Raw genomic sequence first — 24,930 nt, 5'->3', positions numbered from 1 at the left:
ACATGAACAGAAATGCAAATGTATTTTTAGTATTAGACTAAAAGGTTTTTTTTATCTTTCAAGATTTCAGGATAGTGTGTTCCTCAAAATAGCAATGATCGAAAAAGAACACTTCATATGGTGTATATAAGAAACTTGTTGTACCCATTAGAAATTGTCAGAATTTACTAAGGCTGGTAAAACGTTGAAGTCTCAAAGAAATTTGCATCATTGCTTGACATTAAAATTTGTTTTTATGATATAATTTTTGATTAATTCATTCCCATATTTTATTTGCTTTTGGCAAGTTTAAATATTGTGCAGTCTTAGACTCATAATCTGTGAGCTTACATTTGATAATGGCACCTGTAATGAAGAAGTACTTAATTGCCGTTTCTTTCTTGACATGAATGGCTTCCTCTGAAGGGAAGATCACGTTCAATAAGCTATAAAGTGGTTCTCAGAACATGTTTCAGAACATTCACGTTTTCTCTGTTTCTTCCTATCATAAACTATTAAGAACAGAGCAAGTAAACACCTCTAGAATAGAGTGGAAGTGCTTCTGTTCCGTGTAGAGTATTTTGCCTTTGGGGATTAGGATTCTTCAGTGCATTTAATAGTGACTGTCTAAGGCAGTGCTTCTCAACATGTGATCGACAAACCATCAACACCTGCATCATCTGGGCACTTGTTAGAAACGTATATTCTCAGGCCCCGCTCCAGAGTACTGAATCGGTAGCCTGTGCTTTAACAAGCCCTCCAGGTGATTCTGACACCGGCTGAAGTTTAAGAACCGCTGCTGTGACACTCCACTATTCAAAGTGCAGTCCTGGAAGCACCTGGACCCTCATTAGAAATGCAGGACATCAGGGTGTCAGAATCAGGACCCGCATTTTAACAAGGTGTCCAGGTGATCCTTATGCATATTAAAATCTGACAGCCACTGATCTAAGGGTTAAAGCAGGAAACTTACCAGTGGGAGCGTGTCCTCTATTCTGAGGCATTTTGGAGGCTGTCAAAATGGACCTCAGTAGATACTTTACGTTTTATGTTGCCTCTCAGTTCCCTCTGGAATTAAAAAGGGGGAAGAGATGTGTGAGCCGCTTGGCTGCGATGTTCAAAAATACATAAAGGCACACTGTGTCTACATTATGAGATGGAGAACAGAACCATTATCTGGGTAGCAGAGCTATTATCTGTGTGATAAATCATATGTGTGTATAAATGTATGTACATGCACACATGCCTGTATACATATCACGCGATGACCTAGAAACATTAGGTGAAGGCCTAGTTTTCAGGTCTAAAGTTCTCTGAAAATTCAGTTTTCTCATTCACTTTTGATGTGCAGATAAATCTATGTTTTCTGTCCTTTTGTTTTTGTTTCGCATCTTTTTATCTTAGATTACCTTTGACCTTCTAGGAATCTTTTTAGAAAGTCTTCTTACCAGTCAAGGAAGTTGCGAACTTTCAAGGCTCCGTCTCATCCCCATAGGGTCATTGTCACGGTGCTAGGGAATATCCGTGAGACAAAACTACGCGTGGGGGTGACGAAGTTTGCCTCTTTCCAAGGATCTGGCCTTTTACACAGACCGCTGGTGAATCCAGTGGCCTGGGAGGACAAGAACAGTGGACCCAGAAAAATCTTACTTGTAAAAACATGTCTTTAGCGTGGAAAACGCATGAAAATTAAAGGAGTAAAAAAAAAGATCCTTTGAAGTCTTTGCACAACATACACCCCCGTATGTAAATAGGACTGTCACTCGGTGTTTGTCCACAACTAGAGCTCCAGATGAACCAGTGTAGTGCGCGGTGACAGGAACAGCTGACTCATTAGCAGAGAGCAGTGAAAGGTAATTAACCCTGGGAAAAGTACAGCTGCCGTGCGGGCTGTTCCTTTCTGTAGGATCTGATTAGAAATTAGTGTTAAACCACTGATTCTTTTTTTTTAAAGACTTTCACTCTCAGGTGTGTCCCTAGAAAAGGTTCTCAAATGTATTTATATACAAAAGAGCTCAAACCTAAAAAGCATTTTCTGAAAACAGCAGACACCTGTTTTTCTTGTCGAGAGGGAGTTCTTTTGAATGAATACTGTGTTTGATGATTCAAGATTGGTAGTATCCCCACCCATACTCTAATAGTCAGTATGTAAATCACTCAAAAGGATTGTTTTATATAGTTAATAAGCTGTAGATAATTGCCATTTAATTAAGTTTTCTCTTTTTTTCTCTTTCCATTTTTCCTCTGTCGACGCTTCTCATCAGTAGCAATGGAAACTCTCCAGTTCAAATCCAATGAATATTAGGGAAGGTAAGTGAAGACTATTTAAAAATAAACTTTGCCCTCAAAGAGAAGAGATTCCCAACTTTCCACCAGCCTTCAAAAACTTGAGAAATTCAGGAACTTCGTTTTAGCGGACAACCAAAGATACTCCGTTTTGCTAATGTTGGTATCATCATGGTAATTTGTGTTATATTCATTTTTTTTTTTGAGGGTGCATACACCTACTCATCCTGATTGTGACTTCGCATGGCTCATATGAAGAGCATTAAATCTTTAACACAGTCAGAATTCATGTATGTAGCTAAAAAACGTGGTAGACAGAATAATGCCCCCCTCCCCCCGCCCACAAAAGATGTCTGTGTCCCGGTTCCTGAACCCTGTGGATACGTTACGTTATGTGTTAGGAGGAGGGTGATGAAATGAAGAATTTAACGATGGCGAGATTATGCTGAATTATCCAGGTAGGCCCAATTAATCATATGTTCCGTAAGAGAAGGGTAGGGGAATGAGTCAGGGAGATGCCACATAAGAAAAACTCAACTCAACCCACCAATGCTGGCTTTGGAGACAGAGGAACACAGCCATGAGCCAAGGAATTCAGCCACCTCTAGAAGCTGAAAACGGAACGGCTCTCAGTTTACAGCCAGCAAGGAAACAGGGACCTCAGTCCTGTAACAGCAAGGAACTGGAGTCTGCCAACCGCCCAAATGAGCAAGGAAATGAATTTTTTCCTGCAGCCTCCAGAAAGGAGTGCAGCATGATTTGATTTGAGCCTAGTGAGACTGTACCAGACGGTGGGCCTGCAGAGCTGCAAGAGGACATACCTGCATTGTTTTAGGTCCATAGGGTTTTAGAAAATTTGTTACAGCAGCAATAGAAAACTAATACAGAAGAGAAGCCAACCGAGAGATGGGATGTCTTTTACAGCCGGCAATATAAATCCCGTGAAGAATTTCCTGTGTGTGAATGGAGAGGAGAAAGATCCCTCAAGAGGCTAAGACGGGTGGTCTTTAGGAACTGGAATATTCATTTCGTAGATCCTAATGACGGTTGCCATCAACTCTAAGATTTCTGTCTTCTGCTTTGCAACCCTCCTCCCCGCCATAGACACACACAAAAAGTCTTCACATGATACTTTTGTAAAACACGGTGCCTGTATCATTCAAAGTGCCAGTGAGTGCCTAGCTTCGTTGGAATGGTCAGTGAGTCTGTGTTTAACTGAACAAAGGCAAAAGGAGTGGAAAGTCGGGGGACGGAAGGCCAGGTCCCTTAGCTGACTTGAGAGTCCCTAAGTAGGCTGAGCCTAGTGCTTAGCAGGAGATGGTGATCATGGGGAGCCTGGTTCTACCCCCGGCTACCTGTGTGAGCACCGCTGGGTAGGGCAGCGCGTTCACCTGGTTTCCTTACGTCACGTGTAAAATGGACAACACCGCCTCAGAGGCACATCGTGCCGACTAAGGAAGAGGGCGAGTGAGTACTTACCCTAGTGCCTGTCACGTGATAAGAGTTCAGGGAGGGTGAGCTAAATTTATTTAGAAACACCGTGTCACTTCACTATTTTGATTAAAAAAAAAAAAAGTAGATGGGACGCCTGGGTGGCTCAGGTCATGATCTCGCAATTTGTGGGTTCGAGCCCCGCGTCGGACTCTGTGCTGACAGCTCAGAGCCTGGAGCCTGCTTTGGATTCTGTCTCTCCCTCTCTCTCTCTGCCCCTCCCCTGCTCATGCTCTGCCTGTCTCTGTCTCTCAACAATAAACATTAAAAAAAAAATTTTTTTTTTAAGTAGATTACTTTTGTCTTTCCTCATGGCTAATGCCATTTTCTCTCCAACACACAAGTGATCAGGTTGGAGTGTATGGGGAGACGTTGCTTCAAACAAAATGTTTGAGCGCTTAATAGTCAGGTTTTTCTGTCACATGGTGAATAAGAAAAGTGAGAAATAAAAGCCGGAAACTGGAAATAGTTTACAAAAATTAGAGATCTTCCTAGATGGTCTTCTTGACAAATTTGGAAAAATAAGACTATCTTCTAATTTTACCTTTGGCTTTTATTCCCATAAGAGGGTCAATTTAAATCACAAACTATAACTTTTCATGTAAATTAGATAAAAGTAGACATTGGGGAAACCTGACCATAAATTCTGTTACATTTCGTGCCTGCTCTTGTTTGAATTTTTCGGGAGCTGACATTTTCAACGTGAGGGAAGACAAAATTATAAAATCTCCTTAGCTGGGAGAGCAATCAGAAAAAATCTAGAGAGTTCCGGATGCTTTGTGTCTGGGATGTTTTGTATTCAAATACAATTAATGAAGTATTATCTCAAGCATCTGAAGAATATTCTTTTTGATTTAACTCAGTAATCGTCTCCTGAGTACCTACGCCGGCCACAGCATTATGTTGCAATGAAAGGTCAACAGAACACAGCCTCTCACTTCCATGAGCTTAGACTGACGCAGAGAAGGTCAAAGGGACATGAGTGAGATAATATTAGACCCAACGGACAAATCGAGATGAAGGTGCCATCAAAACACTGTTGGGATGCAGAATTCTCTGAGATGCTGTCACTCGATCCACTACACGAGCGACAAATCCCTTTTTTGCAGACAGATTTTATAGTTCTGACACTAAAGGGGACAGTTCCTTTGAAAGTTACAGATGAAATGAACAGATTCTAAACATTTAATTGTAGCTATTTAATTTTGACCATTTAGTCTTCTTTGACCCTTGTGTAACTATATAAAGTTATGGCTGTAATATATTGTTTAGCCAGGCCAAGTACAATGTCAACTATTTGTATCTTTTCAATTGGCCTTTGGGGACATTTATTTATTTTAGTCAAAGTTCTCTGAATCTCTCTAGGGATGAATTCTTCAGGAAACATCATTTTCGAGAAGCTTATCCAGTTTGGTCCCATTGTGCCCTCTGCCTCCCTCCATAATCATGCTTGCCACATCTCACTGGAATCCTCAATTTGCTTGTTTGTACTCGTGAGGACAAGAGTTGTGCTTTATCTGTCCCTTCATGCTGACTGTTGCGTATGGGGCAATCCATCGGTTGGTGCTCAAGAATTGTGCATTAAGCCAATAATAAGTAAATTTTTCCAGGAGAAATATACTTATATTAAAAGAATCTGTATTCAACTAAACACTGCACTGAGAATAAGACCCAAGGATCGTTCTTCAAAAATCCAGTGCCCCACAGGCCTCAACAATTGAGGGTCATGTCACTTGCTCTGTAGATTTCAGTAGATTTTCCCATTCCATATTTCATAGTCAGATAATAAAGATAAATGACTCTATCCTTTTCATTTAAATGTACAGAATGTGGTGAAGATATTAGTGATAAATAGTTACTGTTGGGAAAAACAGCAGACTTGTGGGGAAAAATTCTTTAAACATCTCTTAAAAATGGATCAGGAAAATGGAACATGTCTAAGCATTATTATAGAGCATAGTGTATAGCAATCTATGTAATCAAATAGATTAAGTAGAGAAAATTCCCTTCCCATAACATAAAGGGAATTTTTGAATCAACAAGTGCCCTTTGAACTTTATTAAAAATGTTTTGACCTTGTAAGGTTGTTTAGTGTGGACTCACCCAAAATAGCACCTTTAGTTGCAACACAAGCCTTGAAGTTAAATGGTTAGTTTAATAAAACAGAGTTTCCATAGTTACCACAGGAGAACAGAGGATAACTTTTATTTCTTTGGCAGTCAGGAAGGAGCTTTAGAAAAAAGATTAAGCGAACAGATCCAAGCAGGTTCATTATGTGGGGTTCACACCTGATTGGCTTTTTGAAAGAGGAAACTCTTGATATAACAAGAAATTAAAGTTTTTGCCACTAAAATTAAGAAATGTGAACACCCCCTTTGGGCATTTGCAACTTGATTTTGAGTCAGAAGGAAAGCTAGTTTAAGAAGATATCTCCACGAGATGCAGTTTTGCTCACAGCGTCGCATGAATAAACCGTGCCACAAACAAGTGGTTAAAAAAGCCCCTCTAGAAGACAGCGATGCCTTGTTCTACATGACAGATCAGACAACCGTGGGGCGAACATTTTGTTGAAAGGCCCGATGGAGGGCAGGTGGACGTCCATGCTGGCGAAGATGCCTCCCTTGCCAGCTTCATTGTTTTCTCAGCTTCGCCTTGAGACGCGCTGTCTCCTGGAGCTAACGGAGGTCGCTTTCCGTGTTGTCCTCTGCTGTGTCTCAGCCGAGGAGTTCTTCCCGGTTGACTGTTGAGAAACAAAATGATGTGGTTCCACGGATCTCACCTTCAGCTCCTGAGCCTTTAAAGCAGCAGTGATTAACAGGACTTTTACAAAGTTTCTGTGTAGTTACAAGGACAGTTTCAATCTTCTGTCATTTTTTTGCATTAGCTATGATTATGCTTTTACCACAAAAATGCATTTGTTTTAAAGGTAACAATACAGACTAGGAGAATAGCTTATGTTTCATCTATATTTATCAGCACTCACTGTACATTTGTGTCTTCATTACCAGGAAATATTAAGGGACATTGTGCCATCTATTCCTGTTTACAGTTTATTATGCAGAGATAGGAAACACTTAGCATGTAAAATGAATGTAGAAATTATTCCTGGATAGAAACACGGACATTTCCCACTCGTTGGCTCTTTCTCCTCCATCACCGGATCAGAGTGTAATTGTCAGTAATCAGGCCTGCTTGCTGCTGATAAAACCACTCTGAATGCTAGCAGCCTTCTTTGTGTGATGACTCAATTATTCCAGAAGTGCCTCATCAAATCTGCCCCATCAGCTGGGCTAATAAATAAGGAGAAGAAACTGGCCCCCCAAAGCAAATTATAAATCCATTTGCATTAACCATTTCGCTGGTCCATGATCTAGGCAGAAATAAGCATGGCACATTGTGTTAAGCTTATTTGAATATGTTTATAATGTTTACAGCATGCAACTTTTTTTTTCCCACAAGGTGTTGGAATTATCAGTCATGAATGGCATCTAAATGCAGTTATGTTAATTGCAGCAAGGCTTTAAGTATCTTCGAGGGCTATTTTGTTACTTAAATCAGGTGAAAGTGAAATCTTCTTGCAGGGAGAAATATGGGTGTTGCACAAGTTATTGGCATTGCTTTCCAGTTTCAGGAGAAAAGGCTTGTGTTTAATTTTTGCAGGTACTGGAAGGACAAATACAAATACTATAATGACTGCTGGTACAAGTACAATTACTTTATATCTATCACAGTGGAAACCAGAAGTGATTTTGATGCTCTGTATGACTTCAGCAATTTGCAAAGCAAAAATTGCATTTTCTGGGAGGAGATCAGAGTTGCCATAGCACTCCTTGGACTTAAAATTCCTTGAAAGATTCTAGAGGGCGGAGATATCAAAAAGCCAGGCAAACCAGTAAAAATCAGTTAAATCCACTCATGGAAATGTTGTACATTGACAGATCTTATTTTTATTCTTTTAAAATGACAAACTACGCTGAGTGACAGGAAGGCCTTTTTATAGTTGAACTTCAGTAATCCGTCAGGGAAGGAAAAAATGTTCAAAATGGATCACGAAAGGCAATTTGGTTGCTAATATCAAAGAATTAGTCTTGCTGAATACGTAAGGATTTAAAATCCAGACATTCTCCCTAAAAGTGAGTGACACCGTTGACCCACTTTGCAGTGGGGACTGGTCCCTCTGCAGAGTAGCTCCCCATTTGCTGAAGCTCTTTCCGCCACCCCTACTATGATCAGGAGCTGAAGAGGGGTTGATGGTAAAAGGAAAGCTGGTGGCCAATAAACAGTATTTATCTTTGCCTAAAACAACTTAGACGAAACTCACTGCCCCTCTTCATTTGCTCCAGCCAGTGAAGCATATCCTCTAATCTCAACCTAGAGAGCCAAACAGAAAGAAGTCGCCTTTGATGGCGTGAATATACGGTGGCGATAGGCTGACATAATTTTTGGGTATTGATTTGGAAATATATAATCTGTGACTATGATGGAAAAGCCAGTTGTATAGCTCATTGGTTAGACATTCCAAAATAAGGGCTTTGGAGTTTCATTAGATATTTAATGAAGCTACAGGGCAAATAGGAAAACAAGGAATTTGTCTAGGGAACCCTATCATTCAGATTTCTACAGAATTTGACTCTGAGTTAAATTATCATGCTGATTCGTATAAACATACACCTGGAAACTTAGGACTGTGAAGGATATTTGCCTTAGGGTTCAAAAAAAATGAACTGAGCCAGGATACCCTCCCTCCCCCCAACCCCACTTTCTCATCATTCCCCCTAGTGAACAATCGGTAAAGACTTGAATCTTTGAAAAGCGATTTAGGGGATTAAAGCTATTAGAAGTTGTGCAGACACGGCCTCAAATGATGGCAGTGCTGAGGTGAATATGCTGGCATCCTTCTGGTTTTATTTTACTGCTGGAGAGACTAAGAGTGGTCTGTCTCTGCAGCTTATATTAACATTCCAAACTTCCGAGAGGACCCGGCCGTGCGTTTCCATCCCGAGTGAAATACAGCGGTCTGGTTCCATCACGCAGCAAATTCCAAACAGAAATGGGCGGAGGTGGTGAGCTCCTATTATATTAGTTAGTACTTGTAGGGCTACAAGTGTAATAGGCCTTTCATATTAAATCTATTGGCCCTGCCATCAGATTTTTCACTTTAGTTGGGAGTTTTTGTGGGTGGGTGTGTTTTTTTAATATTACGTGTTTTGTTGTTGTTGTTGTTGTTGTTTTTAACCATAAGCCAACGTGTGGTTCTCTGCTTAAGGATACAGTGGGCATATACATCGTATTACTTTAGGTCATTCACTCCCTCACTCCCCCCACCCCGACCACCTTTAAAATATAATCTGATATACCCTTTGAAAAAAACCACAGAGCAGATCCATTCTATCATATCGTTGGTTGAAGGGACCGTCTTTTTCAGAAGCAAGTATTCACCCATGAAGCAGCTGTAAAGAACTAAGAGGCCCTAATTATTGGCATATAGTAAAGCAGACAAATGAAATACTTTGTGATGACTCCATTTAACAAGTAAAGCCACGTCTTAATTAGAGAGCACATTTAAGGACTCTGTAGCCCATTAGGCTACGATCCCTTTGGTGCTCAGCATGTAGTTTCACCTTTTAAGATTGGGTTTCATAAAAATCTGAGCTTTAATGGAAAAGTGTTCATCCTGGTAGGGGGATAGAACTAACTGTGTTGCGAGTCGTGGGAAGTTGGTCAAGATGCCAGGCCTTAAGTTCACTGTTCCACAATGTCTATTTCCTATGCACATATGAGTTAGTCCTCAAGTTTTACAAAATGGTTTAAGAGCAGCGAAAGAGATTGAAGTATGGCAATTGATAAAAATGTTTATGGTTTTTGAATAAGGTATCTCCCTGATGTAACAATAGGACACTCTTAAGGAACAGAAGGAACCGATTTCAGTGGAAGATTCCTTTTAGCATCAGCCACCAGTGTGTTTCTATGAGCGGGTGGGTGGAGTTATGAATGATAGGCACGTGCACTGGGGAGCCTCTGAAAGGCTCGAATTTCCCATTTGTATTTGGGCGTACCTGGACTTCTCCAGCCCTTTTGTGTCAAACCGTATTCCTAAACTTATATTTTGTTGGTGCCCTCCGTGCACCTCTCCAAGTCGATCTCAGCTGTGCTGCCTTAACTCTCCTCCCCAGGGAGGGGAGAGACAGCAGATGGGGTTAGGGCAGAGGGCTGATGCATCTGACAGCAAACGGCCGGGTTGTTGAGTGGAAGCTGCGAGCGTCAGGAAGCTACTTTTCCCCTGAGAACCAACTAACCACTGAAGAAAGTTGAAAATGAGCCCTTTGAGAAACGCTATTAAAAGTAGTAAAAAATTGCAATTGTGCAGATGATGTGCTGCTGTGTGCTTATTCGGATGCTAATGAGTTTGACATTAGGGAACTCACAGGGTTTACAGCTACTCCCTTATGTGATTCAGTTCTTTATTGGCAATCTTTGAGAAAATAAATGGAAAATGTATTGCTAATAAATACATAACACGATAGGGTATTAGACAAAAAGCCATTACTTTCAGGATTTAGAAAGAGCTTTGCTCACCAGTGTGACTGTTTTCCAGGATCTTTTGTTTTAGGTTAGAGTATGGCAAACAAAAGGGAATAGGCAGGTGGAAAGCTTCGGGACTCTTTCTGAAGTGAGAGTGAGGTAGAGGAAGCCAAACGCATTTCCAGAGAAAGCCCCCCTCCCTTTTATCCCCCTCGGTGGCAATCGAAAACAAACTAAGAATTCCCAAGCCCCTGTGCCACTTTTCAATTCTTACATCATGTGCAGTAATCTGCTCTATCACTGGAGAGAGTTTTATACCTATTTTTCCCCAGGAACTACGGTTGCTGACTTGCGTTGAAGAAGCATCTGCTTAATGTCTGGTCAAAGCTTACAAGTGATCCAGAAATCTATGGTTAAAAAGCCAAGTACTTCACAATCTACTGCAAAGGGGGAAATACAGGAAGATAGAAATCTTCTGCAAGGAAGGTTGGTGGCTTGTGTTTGACACAATAGCAGAACTGCCGGATGTAAACTCTTTAGATGTGCGTTGATACATGTGCTATTTGTATAAATAGCCCCTCTCTAGGAGGCTGAGTGCGCCATGCTGAACTTCAGAGTTTCCTCTCAAGGGCCAAGTGGCCTAAAGACAGATTCTGTTCCCAGCCCTGAGACCAAATAGAGGAGAAGCAGCTCTGCGTTCTATGGGTGCAAAGTAAACCAACGGCAAATTGTTTCTATGGAAAGCGGGTTGGAATATTGGCAAATAGCATGATTACGACAGCCTCGTTAAAGAGAGCTCTAAACAGCAAAAGGATGAATTTTGAATCTGTCTTTTGTGACTTCTTGAGTATAGTACTTTCCAAATCTTGCCTGAACTTTTTTTTTGGTGGTTAAAAGTAAAAATACCAGTAATAATAGAGAGTTCCTTTTACCCAATTTGTCTATAAATTGAAGACGATATATATATGTGTGTGTGTGTATATATATATATATATATATATGTCAGTAATAGAAACAAAAATGAATTTGGCTACCTTTAAAACCATAAGAATCTTTTTCTGATTGATATTGTAGCATAAAATTTTTCTTTCTGTTTAGAGTTAGAGCCCAAGCAAATTACAGGTAAAAGTGTCAGTGTGTTGCCCATTGTCCACTTCAGGGTTTACAGCTGGTCTTCTGTTTCATTTGTCCTCTCTGCTGTGCCTCCTTTCTTTTCTTTTTTTTTTTTCCTCAATAGAATGAATTTAAGGACTTCTCGCTAAAGTGGACAAACACATTTAGTCACTTTGACAAAGCAGGGCAAACTGAGTTGGCATACAAGTTACCTGAGAAGAAGAGAGGTAAGGCAACATTTTTTTTTAATTAAAAGGAGAATATGTTGAATTAAATGCAGCCAATCAAAGCATTTATATAAAAGCTCTCCTTTATAACAGCACTTTGTGGATTTGCTTTGAAAGGAATTTGTTAGCGCTGAATTTAGAACTGGCATTTTTGTCAGAAGCCTGATTGCTTTAATATTTAAAAGTATGAAACAGGTGAAGTCCTTTGAGCCTACAAATGCTTTTGCATATCGATTGGTATATATTATCTGTTCATACCTGTTTACCTTTAAAGAAAAGTTCAGCATTAAAATAGTCGTAAAAGTCCATTTAAATTCATTTGTACAGAAATTAGTTTACTTAAGGATTAAGAATAAACAAGTGAGATATTTTAAAAGCACTGTGGGTGACTTCTACAGTTAATGCCTACAAACGCTGGGAAGTCAGGACTTGAGCTGACCTTGGGAAAAACCTATTTAAAATAACTTATCCCTATACGAAGGAGCTTGTCTTCTGACAATTACGTATTTGGTGCACAGGCAGCTCAATACATCAGCAAGAAAAACAATTTTTAAGGCCCTTTTAGGGTGCTACTTACTCTGAGCTATCTTTAAACAGAGCCTATTAAAAACAATACCAAAAAAAAAAAGTCTCCTAAAACATAAAGCTGGCGATTGCCCCCTTATGTCACAAAGCTGTGACTCAGAGGCCATGGTACAGCGACTAATAGAAATCCTTGGCACACGTTGGCTACCTAAGGGAATAATAGAACTATTTGCTGGAGTCGTTTGGCAAAAGGACACAAACATATGGCTTTGGTTTATATTCCGCTTTGCCAGTTGTGCGAAGTTACAGGATGAAGTCTACAATAGCAGTGACAACTCAGAAATGAGAAATGAGGCTCAGAATAGATCAACTTCCTTATAAAGCTCCCCAAGCTTGTCTCTGCTCTAAGGTTGCTTTGATTGCAGGGAGTTTCTGAGTGAGTCTGGAAATCCCTGTGAGAATCACTTCCTCTAGGGGGAATGTGGTGCCGTGGGCCCTCAGAAAGCGCATTGTTGCAGAGCACTGGACTTGATCTGACCGAGGACTGAGGGTGCTGCTTCCTGAGGTGTGGCGGTTGTCGGGGTGGGAAGGATTAGGGCAGACAAGAGATGAATCCTCAATCTAAAGAGGACACATCATTTGGGGCGCCTGGGTGGCTCAGTCAGTTGAGATTCCGACTTCAGCTCAGGTCATGATCTCACATTCTGTGAGTTTGAGCCCCGCGTCGGGCTCTGTGCTGACAGCTTGGAGCCTGGAGCCTGCTTCGGATTCTGTGTCTCCCTCTGTCTCTGCTCCTCCCACACCCGTGCTCGCTCACTCTCTCTCTCTCTCTCTCTCTCTCTCTCTCTCTCAATCTCTCAAAAAGAAATAAACATTAAAATTTTTTTTTTTTTAATTTTAAAGGGAACACATCATTCAATTCTTTGGCTTTCTTACAGGATCAAAGACTGTATCACAAGAGACATAGAGGTAGGAACAGAGAGTTGGAATCAGGGATAATTGTGCCCTAATAAAGGAGCCAGAAGATTTTCATTTTGTTTAGAATAAGGGATTTAGAGAAGGTGGTGAAAATTATTAACATGACAGCTTGAATGATGTAAAGAAGTTTTTTATTAGTTGACATTTTTTAAAAAGTTTATTACTCTTTTAATACCCTTTCTGAGTAATTAAGAAACATATGGAAAGAAAATCAGAAGAGTAAAAAGAGGGTCCAAAGAGAGACAACAAATACTTGAACGTTCCATCTCAGTATTCCTCTCAACAAGTAAACTATTCTTTTAGTATCACAATTCACGTTCCCCGTCCTTTCCCTGTGTAACAGGGAGACAGCTTTTGCTGCCGTTTTGGGCTGATCCAAACCTGTATTTAAAAGAAAATGATGCCAGGATCAGAAAAAGAAAGGGCACTCCGTGTAAGGTTCTTTGTTCTTCAATCTGGCCAAATTGCATCCTAAGACACTGGCCTCCTCCGGTTGTTTCGTTTTCTGGGGTTCGCCTTTTCCAACTTCCTGAGTTTCTCTTTGTTGATTTTTTTTTAAAATGATTTTTGTAAAGGAAGCATCCACTGAGGATAAAAGGCTCCTCATAGAGAGGACCCCAGGACCTCTGCTCGGCAGTCACAGAGCTTCCTCTCTCCACTGCCACGTGTTCCCCGGGACTGAAGCGACATCTAACACAAGTCATGTGGCACAAGCTACAAAAATGCATGGCCAGTCCAAAGCCCTGGGGAGGGCAACACAATGAAATCTTGTTAAAAGTGAAAATTATTGCAAGTTGAGTGTATGTGGAGGACTTCTCAAATTAAAGGTAGCTACCGTCAGAGATTATGTGTATTTAGACAGTATTAAGATTAATTAAATCAAGATGTATACTCAGAACGTTATGATCACTATAGCTTTTTCTGTTAATATTAAGAAATTCATGACTACTTATAAATATAAATATGTGTGTGTGTATAGAGAGAGAGAGGATGTCAGTGTCTACAGTGCTGTTGAAAGGAAAAATAAAACTTCAACATCACCAAGAGATATTTTTTTAAGAAGTGATTAAATATTTACTTGAAAAGAAATTTTTTTACCATTATGTTAAAATGAGATTTTGGGGGCGCCTGGGTGGCGCAGTCGGTTAAGCGTCCGACTTCAGCCAGGTCACGATCTCGCGGTCCGTGAGTTCGGGCCCCGCGTCGGGCTCTGGACTGATGGCTCAGAGCCTGGAGCCTGTTTCCAATTCTGTGTCTCCCTCTCTCTCTGCCCCTCCCCCATTCATGCTCTGTCTCTCTCTGTCCCAAAAATAAATAAACGTTGAAAAAAAAATTAAAAAAAAAAAAAGAGATTTTGAGCGAACAATAAAAATCAAAGGGAAGTAAATCTCCTCACATACCAGTACTTTGCTTGTGTGAATGAAAGCAAAATTGAGTTTACGAATTCTGTGTCCTGCTCCTTGATGCTCTCGTTCCTACAAACCAGCAATTTCAGAGCTCCCTTTTCAGCCCAAAGGAAGGCACTGGGGTGATGTGGACAGGAGAGTTGCTGATTGTCCCTGATATAAGTGCCAGTAAGAAAAGATGGTCAAATAAAAGTAACTAGGAATTTACGACGTATGCCTGTATATAAGTTTGTAAGTATATAAGGATGTTAAATAAGAGGTTTCCAAATTCAATTAAATAATCAAATTTCATTTTATGGTTATTTTTCTTCTTCATCGTCTATCGACATGTTTCTATTGTTGGTTCTTACATGTCCTTCCTACAAGTTTTGCGTTGTCACCTTCTTTATCTCATAAGTGTCTTTCCCTCTTGTCATTTCTCCTTGTTATTAACTCCTCTTCCCAGAGAACTGAGAAGTGAAATCTTTTAAAATTTTTCTTCATGGCTTTATTATGAAACTGAAGAAAGAACCACTTTTTTCTCCTTTGCATATAAATGTTGTACGTAAAATCTTCATACTTGTAGGTTAAATGTACTTTTCTCAAAGTAGTTTCAGATCAAGAAAAATAAATGGCAAAGCTTACCTTTAATATTTTATATCTATTGAGAAATAGATTGTCAGAGCGAGGAGGTATCTGAGAAAATATCTTGTCTTGTTCCCATCCATAAACAATGAAATGAGATAGACAAAGGTTCTAAGAAACCTCCAGAAGAACAGCTTTTCAGAAAATCAAATCTCTGTTTTGAGAAAGGAAGTGATTCATTAAGTGTTGCCAAATTCATTGGAGCCTTGTCAATAGCATTTGGGACTTAAGCAGTAAAAATGATCAAGTCTTCTTTTCCAACGGAAAAAAAAAAAAAATGTTCCCAGAGAGAAATGTAGTTTCCCAGATCGTAGCAGGAGTTAGTTAGGTCAGTCTTCCCTATAGCCCTGGGAAAAGTTTAAAGGAGAGGAATTCTATCCCCACTCCCATCCTGGTCTCAACGCACGCCCTGAGGCAGAAACCTCTTCTTACCTTTAAGGAGCCGTTCCCAGAAGGAGGTACACACTGAATCTGAGGTTTGATTTTACCAAAATTAAGTCTGCTTATTGGGAATGTATTAAAATCCATGAGAGTATTCCATATAAAGAATACTTAGAAATTTCCACTCCCATTTATAAGGTTTTGGAAAACAAAGACTTACCTCCAGATTGAGATCTGTCAGGAGAGCGAGCCACCTCATGAATGTTAAAACCTTCGGCCCCTAAAAAGAAAGCACATTGCTTTAGGTTTCTGATGTCCTTATTCCCCAATGAGCTATCAGACAGGACTAGGCACGGAACTTAGTAACTTTTATTATTTTTCGGTTGTGAAGCGGAGAAAGAAGGTGAAATATATATTATGGCCTCCGTCCATTTCACTCCTACCCCTTGGCCCACAAGTTAAATTTGAAAACTTAGCTTAGCTACCAGTCTTTAGAATGTTTACATAGGATGTATATGCTACACCGTCAAGAGGACAATTGTGCCACAAAATACAATTATGGGGCTAGCATTCTGAGCATAATCAAGCAGAGGTCCATGAATATTTATGCATTCCTTCCAATGACTGTAATGGGGAGACGGCTGCATGGAGTGGTTGCAGACCAGGCGGGTCCAAGGGGATAGCTGAACTGCAAAATGGAAATAGTCTTAAAGCTGTTATAAAGAAGATTACACTGAAGTAGGTGTCTGAAACTTTTCTGCTTACCTCGGGGCACTCTTTGCAACCTGCGTTTCAGTTTCGATTAAGAGACTCATGGAGTTCAATCTTCACTTGCCTTTTTGGGGGAGATTTTTCAGAGTGGTTGGGGAGAGCTCATAGCACCTGTGTGGCAGGAGACTGTTAGAGTTATGTTGAGTCACTACTCACCCACTGGAGTAGCTTCCTCAGAAATAGTAGGTGGTTTTCGTCATTTGAACTCTCCTTGCTACTGACCTCTCTTAATCGAGTTACTCCTGTAGCCCATGGAGGGGAGTTTGCATGAGTTGAGCCAATTTATATGCAACAGAGATACTCGTGGAGGAGGAGGATTTCACAACGCAATGCTCACCATCCTGAGTAAACCAAGCCATTTTAATCCCAGGCAGTGCCACATCTGTCATAAATTCATGTGGTTTTAAAAGAAGGGAAAGCTACAGGCAAAAAAAAAAAAAAATCACCTCTGTTTTATCGTTGTTTCCTCTCATCATGTGGTTTTCAAATATTCCTAACGATGGACCGTTTTATTTAGACGAAAGTGACTGCTGCTTAGCAAAAGCAGTGGACACTTTTTTGTTTGCTAATTTAAAAAAACAGTTCAGTGATTGGTGTGGTGTTTATTATGAAATGATGACAAAAGGGTACTGGTGGTTTTAATAGTTTTAGCTTACGAGAGCTGTCGTTAATTTTGTCTGTAGTGTTGCAGGTGAAAAAATGCACAATGGATAAATAGTCTATATTGGTTTAACTGAACATAATATATAGTATGTTCTGGAGTTGTTTGTCTCAATAGACTATAGTAATCAAAAGTAATGAACCTATTATGTGCAGGACCTTGGAGAGCGTCGAATGGCAGTAAAAGTGTGGCACATAAAAGGTTTATTAAAGGAAATTAAAGTCCATCATTGCCACACCTGCTCCCCTATTATAAGTCTATGGCAGGTCAGTGCCTTCAATCACAACTCAGCCTCAGAGAGCAGAGATGCGTCTCCCATTACCATTGCAGTCACACGGCATCCACACTAGTGTCAGGATTTAAGGATGGGCGCCACGGAGAGTGCCTTCTGCCTGCCTCGCGTTCCCCGCAAGCAAAACAACTTCTCTGCATTGAAGAAGTCCTTCTGCTAGTGTGCAAAGGGTGAATTAAGCTAGAGATGATGGCAAGGTTCTAGTGAAACGGATGGGAGTAGTCATGTCTGACTGTTATCTCCAGAGGGGTAAAAACAACAGGCTTTTCAAAGTCTTTCCATCCTTTTGGTAGCTTGTTTCATCGCATTTAAAATATTTAGCAATGATGCTGTAGGGAGTTTGATGCTGACACACATGACGCTCAAATTTCACTTTCCTTATAGATTTGCATGATTATAGCCGGTATTTATTTCTGGAATTCTGGGAGTCAGTGTATGTCATTTGATGATCAACATTTCCAGTGGTATTTTGAAATGCCGGTATTTCAGGGGTTTGCCTTCGTGTTGCTTTTTACCCAGGGGATTATTTTTCCCGAATTAGAAGGAGGTAGGTATCAGAAAGGGTCTAGAAATGCAAAGGAATCAGATTTTAGTAAAATCAGCCTGAAACCTTTTGGTTTGGCACTTGAGGTTTTGTCTCCCTTGCAACCACTGTTATTCAGACAGTCCTTTTTTGTTTGTTTGTTTGTTTTCTATCTGCGTAATGCCAGAAGTGTTTGAATCGCTAGCAAACACTTACGGACAAGGACATCTGCCCTCTTGTCACTGTTTCCTCTGCCTTCAGCATCTGTAAAAGTATTTCCAAAATTCATGGACTGCAAGAGCAGTCACAGGTCTATACCTGCCAAGGATGAGTGCTATTCAAGGGCATGGAAGGCTGGTCTATTTTTCATAATGACCTTCAGAACTTGTAAGGACACGTTTTCATATTTTGGTCAATATCAAAGGAATGACCTCAGGACTTTGTGTTCATGTTACAGATGGATGCAGAGACTGAAGATAAAACGCTGCGTACCCGCTCTAAAGGAACCAAGGGTGAGTTAGTAAGCAGGTTCCATGACACCGTGCCCACCACACCATGAAATATGGGAGTTCCAATGCTCAGTCCCTAATGGGTAGTCAGAATGATTACAACTTCCTCCGGGCTTCTTTTTTTTATTTTTTTAAATCAAGCTAGGACACTGGATCATGGCATTGAGAGCTAAATATTATGAACCAGGAGCTAAAGGACTCAGAAAAGTCCCAATGGTGTATGATGCTGATTTTTACAAAATGCGATCATGAGTAGATTTAAACATCATGCAAAACGACACAAGGGTCAGCAAGGGAAGGAGGATGCTTCACAGAGACCTCCAGATGATTGAAGTGACCTTTAATGGGCAAGGGAAAAGACAGAGTTGTTAGTTTCCTGCCAACGCCAGTTTTGATTTTTATGTTACCTGGTTTAGTGGCTCCCAGTCTAAACTTAGTTCAAGTAAAATGATGATGTTTGTTTTTTGCCTGCCCCTGCTGGGAATTTCCGGCAGCTCGGCAAAGTGATGTTTGAAAGGTTTAACTTGCTGGTTATCCTTCTCTTTTTGGAGCCAACAGATGGTAATGTAATATTGAAATATAAACAGGCCCTTGATGATCTAAACATCTGGAAAACAGGATTGACTGGCAATAATACCCCTTAAGGAAAATAACTTTTATTATAATTAGCTATATTTTTGTGACCCTTAATTCTAAATGGAGAACTGTAGCTCACCATAGCCTCTGAAAACACTCTGGATAGCTGTTTCTTACCCAACTCTTCTCCCCAGAGGCCTCGCTAAGGAAGACCTGAGTCAGGAAGCAATAGTGCAATTTGTTCGGAAGGGTTTGAGATGTACGGTCAAAAGTCGCTAATCAAATGGAATGCTTTCCATAGTGATGTTCATATTTGTAGTCAAGTTAAATAATTCCTGTTTGACTTGAAGTCCAGAATCCCCTCAATTTTTTTTTTTTTTTTTTTTTTGAGAGAGAGACAGTGCGAACAGGGGAGGGGCAGAGAGAGGGAGAGAGAGAGAATCCCAAGCAGGCTCTGCTCTGTCAGCGCAGAGCCGGATGCGGGGCTCAAAGTCACGAACTGTGAGATCGTGACCTGAGCTGAAGTCGAGGGTTGGACGCTTGACCGACTGAGCCACATGGGTGCCCCTGGAATCCCAGAATCTAATAAATTCCAGAATGATGTGTTTTTTAGTTCAAATGCAACCATGGTTGTCTTTAGCGATGATAACCCAAATGCAGAATGCTATGCAAGATGCAGCAGCATTTTCTACCCAAACAGAAGTTTGATACCATGTCAGTGTCTAATTTTACTTCAAGTTACTTTAAAGTTACTACATTATATATCATAATATTTAGAATGCAGTAATTCTAGACATTAAACTTTTACGCAGCAAACTTCTCAACAGAATACAAATTTAAGGGAAGAAATGACTCGTATTGTTGTTTAGGATAAGCTCACATCCGTCATACATCCGGCATACTAGAGACAGTATTTGGATTATACGAATCTCTTGTTTTGACTTCTAAAAGCACACTATTCTAGCAGACTTTTAAAATGTGGGTCTTTTAATTTGCAATTCTTCTTGTACTTTGAATTCTTTTGGCACATGATATCCACCCTTAAATAGAGCCAAAATGTTCTTCTAGAAATGAAACAACTGTTTTCTCGTGCAGCATGAGTAATCTTTAAAACCACCTGTTGTCTTTCTCAATATGCTGCTTACCCTTGTGTAGGCAGGTATTTATAAACATGAACTTCTTTCATTCGCATCATTTGTCAGAAAAATCAAAGCTCTTTTTTTTCTACAAGATTCTTATTTTTAAACCATTCTTGACATTAGCTCAGCTGAACATATCTTCCTTTCTGCATACAAGTGACATTTATGGAGCATCATCTTGGGACACATTTAGTAAAACTTTACCTGTTTCATTTAAATACTTGTTTAATGTCAATAAAAATGTAAGCTTGGGATCGTTCTGAAAAACTTCATATAAACAATAGACTTGATATAAAAAAAGAATTCAAGTCCTTCAAATTCTTGTAAGTTTTCAGTGACTCGTTAAAGACAGGCCTTTGAAAAACCCAACCCATGACTGTAAGGCCCCAGGGCCACCTGAGGCACTAAAGCCAGAGTCATCTGTTCTGGGCCATATTCATCTACCCACTGGTTTCCAAAGCGCCAGAACCAGAAAAGATCAATCTACCCAGCAGGAAATTAAGCAGGGTCTGCACTAACCATTTATCGGTCACTAACTCTGGGTGCGTGAAAAGTTTTCAAAATTATACGGTTTTCAAAATTATAAACTGATTTTCTCTTTCTTTCTTTTTGTCCACAGTGCCAATAGATTCTCTAATTCAGGAGCTTAGGTAAGAGTTGCCCCATGTTACTTTTTCTAATATCGATTGGCTTTAATCACTAGAACGTTTTGTACTTTTCAAAGCGGAGAATCCCTGTGTTAGTATGAACCATAGGCCAACAGGCTTCTTTGTCTGTACCCCAAAGGAGAAGAGAGGGGAAAACCACCAATAATTGATTCAAAACAATTAGGGCTAATATTTGGATAAGAAAACACAACCACATTTTGCTGTGATGTAGTTTCCCCGCTTTTCTCTGTGGAGTATTTGCTTTTTCTGTGCCCATACCTCACCCGTGGCTTGTGTGTGCCCTGGTGGCCAGTGAAGAACGAGCTGTCGTCCGTGAACCTGAGCAACAGATGGCCCAGGTGCTAAGTTCTCCAGTTTCTGTTTTAAATAGATAATTCTATCATCAGTTTTTACGTGTAGACATTGGACAATAATAGGTTTGTGGGTGCGTCCATACATTTCCACCTCAGATACTGAGAATGCCCCCCCCCCAGGCAATGTTACGAAAAGTCCACTGCAATAGGTTTTGCAAAATAAACTCCAATTTGAATTTTTGTTTTGTAGCGTCTCTGTCAAGGTGTAGTGTATGAAAAAATACATTTTAAAAAGAAACATGTGCCGACGATACATATTTTGTACTGATGATATTTTTTTTAGAGAAATGGTGTCAGGGCAAGATGAGTCCTTTGTCCCTCATCTAGATTTGCTATTGCAAACCCAGAAAGTCTCCAGCCTACGATCTAACCCACCTTTCTGAAAACGACGATGGTCTATGTGCATTCCTCAGAAAAACATTTGAAAACCGTTCTTTACATGGTTGTTTTTCCAGGCAACTGTGTTCTGTCATTTCCTGAAGCAAAGGCTCTCTCAGTTCCACATTTCCTAGGATTCATTGTGTCGCGGTTTCAGTCCACTTGCTTCGTGGAACACGTGTCCATCAGCACCGTTAGACACCCATGCTGTCTGTGCAAGTTAGTGGGGAATCGTCAACGAGAAGTTTATATTTGAAATTACTTGAGCAGAACGGATAGCACGCTCACACTAGGACAGGATTAAATGAATGAATTGTCTGGCTCGCTTAAATTCTCGCTCTGTAAGCCTGCTCTCATGTAAAATTCCTATCTGTTTGGAGACTTCATGTTCCCTATAGAACGATCAAAGGAAGTTTAAAACGATCAAGGGCTCACAGCACATGAGACGTTTGCCATTCCAGTGGTTTCCTAGTGGCCCACTGCCGGGACGGGGCACCTGTGAACTCGCGGTCTTTCTCCTCGTCGAAATAACCGTGTCTCCAGTCCGTCCTTCCAGGGAATGAAACCAATCTGGGAGGGAAGAGAGCCTTTTGAGTCAGAAGTCTTGAAAAATAACTTGAAAGAGAAAAGAGAATTTTGAAGGAACAAATAAGTGTGTCCTTTGGCTTAAGGAGAAATCTATAATTCATAGAGAAAAAGGAAGGAATCAGCAGAGAGCAGCAACTTTGTGGGGGAAAATGTGTAATATCACCTTTCTAGGGCAATGGAGGTTACTATTTAACCACGTTGTTAGCTTTAATAATTATAATAAAATGCGAGTGCCCGGGTGGCTCAGACGGTTCAGTGTCTGATTCTTGATGTCAGCTCAGGTCTTGATCTCCGGGCTGTGAATCCAAGCGCCACACTGAGCTCCGCACTGGGCGTGAAGCCTACTTAAGATCGTCATTATTATTATTGTGAAGCAAAACTAATATATATTGAGCTCTTGTGTGCCAGACACTCTTGAGCGTTCTTGGTTACGTTATTATTTCGCTTAATCCTCACAATAACCATTGAAGGTAGAAACTGATATTTCCAATTTTTAGATGAAGAAAGCAAAAAGAGTTTTCATAAATAGGTCAAGACTATGCAGCGAGTAAGTAATCCAGTCTTTTAACTCAGGCTGGCTTCTCAATTGTCAGGCCATGCTTTCTCCCATGCACAATTAATACTAACCATCTAGAATGTAAATCAAAAAGACATGGTCTGTTGTTCATATTCCCAGCAGCTGGATTTTTTTAATTCTGTATTTTAACCGTATGGTTTGCTTTTCAACAGCTTAGTTTTCTGAAATTCAAACAAAGAAGGTGGTTTGATTAAAAGTGATAATATTTCCTGTTTTCCTAATTCTCTACAAGTGATTTTTTGGTCAGATATTCAACTTTACCTAATTTCTCACTAGACCAACTCAGAAAGCTGGTGATAATTGCTGGGAAAATTCATAAACAAAACTAAGTCACCTATTTTTTCTTTAATAAGATCCAGTTTATAAAAATTACTAACTGATGATTGTTTGTTTTATAATTACGAATTTTCAACAGAATATTCATGCTTAGGCGTGTGTTCCAAATTGTTTCTTAGATGGCTTTAAGTTGACCAAAGTATCAACCAGAAGTGTTAATTCTATATAAATCTTGGGAAAATGTTCTGATTTATATGGAAGGTTATGTTTTTAGTGTCTTTTAAATTTTTGCACAACTTTATCCATTTGCTACAACTACTCCTCCCAACTTATTCTGCAGATTTGTTCCAGAATCCAGGGTTTTTGTGCACCTGAATTCTGAGTATCTTAGGAAATGGGACACATTTTCCCCAGTGTAAAAGTTAACGGCTGTTTTCTAGGGAACATTGGCAACTTTATTTAGTTCTTTTTAGAATGCATTGGACATGTTATTGCTTCTAGAGCCACTACTTACAAAAATACTAATACAAATGAAGCTAATTTAAATATACTGTATATTGTTCATGACACTAATAAAAATTGATAGTGACATTCTCATCTTCTTATTATACTCTATGTCAGCTACGATCATCACCATTAAAAAAGCAATTTATAACCACAGGCCCACCTTTAATCACATTCCTTATTAGCATTTCCAGTCTTTCCTCCAGCACAATACAGGTTACAGGTGGTGTGGAGAAGGCGCTGTCGTGTCTTTCTAAATCATGACCACTGTATTATCTCTGCTTTTCTTTTATTACTAGTATCCTTAATCTGACCCGAATGCTATTGCATCTACTAACATTGGTAATTGTCTCATGCATTGGCAAAGTGTTTTACACCAATCCAGCCCTTTCGTCTAATTAGGAAAATATATTCTAGCCTCTGAAATGGCTTTCCTATGTGACTACTTAGAGACACAAATGAATTCAAGACTCTTAAGTGTATTAGATTCAGATCCCACTGTCCTTTCGTGGCCTTATTACCGCTTACTGATTTGTTGGCTTCAGTCTTTTAATGAAAATTTCAATTTAGTTGTCTTTTTACATTTTTTTCTTTGTATAATTTGTTTCTTCATTTAAAACCACATTATTTGGCATTTTCTTGTAAATTTTAAAATGGTAAGTTTTTTTTTTAAGTTTATTCATTTACTTTGAGAGAGAGCACAAGAGAGCATGAGTGGGGGGAGGGGCAGAGAGAGAGGAAGAGAGAGAATCCCAAGCAGGCTCCCTGTTGACTGTGGGGCTCGATCCCACAAACGTGGGGTCATGACCTGAGCCTAAGTCAAGAGTCAGATGCTTAACCGACTGAGCCACCCAGGCACCCCTAAAATGTTAAATATTTTCTAGGCTCTATAATCAGTAGGCTGTAGATTTAATCATAACATTTAATCAGCATGTGAAAAAAATTGCAACCTACAGCTTTAGATGGCTTTCTCTCTTTCCTTCTATCTTATTTCATTCATGATAGTCTTTATATCAGTTAAATGTTTTACTCAATAGCTTTTCCAACTTGGAGGGGGGATAAAGTTTCTTTTAATAAATATGATTTTATTGCACAGATTTCTGGAGATGACAACTAAAGGAAATAAAATGGACATAAGCTGATTTCTAAAATTAAGTGTCCCATAAATCGATCATCCAGGTTAGAGGAAATACGTAGCTGTAATCACGAGGTTGGAGGAAAGAAGGAAGAAAGCCTCGTCTTTCCTTTCATTGCTATGCTTTCCAAATGCAGGGCTCAGTTCACGCTTTGGGCATTTAATAGCATATCTCCTACATTCGTGTCTTTCTAAATGTTGTTGCCAAGCCTATAAACTAGAATCCAGGAGCCTGACACCTTAAAGAAAACTCATTTTCTTATGGGCTATTCTGGGGGGCAGGTGAGAGTGACAACCAAGGCAGATGACGGTAAGGATTGGATATCGAAGAGAAGTGTCCATCTGGGGGTGCCTGATGCGTCCCCGTTCATTTGCCTGCTCTCCGCCTTCCTCGTCCTCACCTCTGGGTAATGGACAGGCTCTTGTTGGACATATGACATGAAAGCAT

General features: G+C 40.0%; 1 protein-coding gene across 1 annotated transcript in view; it reads left to right on the top strand.

Moving 5' to 3' along the window:
- The window catches only part of ST18 (ST18 C2H2C-type zinc finger transcription factor), a 254,450-nt gene that overhangs the window by 134,141 nt on the left and 95,379 nt on the right, over positions 1–24,930 (top strand). Inside the window, exons 2-4 of the mRNA XM_047842283.1 lie at positions 2,247–2,289; positions 18,237–18,291; positions 20,623–20,653. Of these exons, the coding sequence (XP_047698239.1) occupies positions 18,237–18,291; positions 20,623–20,653 (86 nt within the window). The 5' untranslated portion in view covers positions 2,247–2,289. The remainder of the gene's footprint in view (positions 1–2,246; positions 2,290–18,236; positions 18,292–20,622; positions 20,654–24,930) is intronic.

Source organism: Prionailurus viverrinus, chromosome F2 (genome assembly GCF_022837055.1).
Source record: "Prionailurus viverrinus isolate Anna chromosome F2, UM_Priviv_1.0, whole genome shotgun sequence".
NCBI lineage: Eukaryota > Metazoa > Chordata > Mammalia > Carnivora > Felidae > Prionailurus > Prionailurus viverrinus.
Note: the sequence above shows the minus strand (reverse complement) of the source record. Positions and strands in the feature narration are given on the sequence as shown.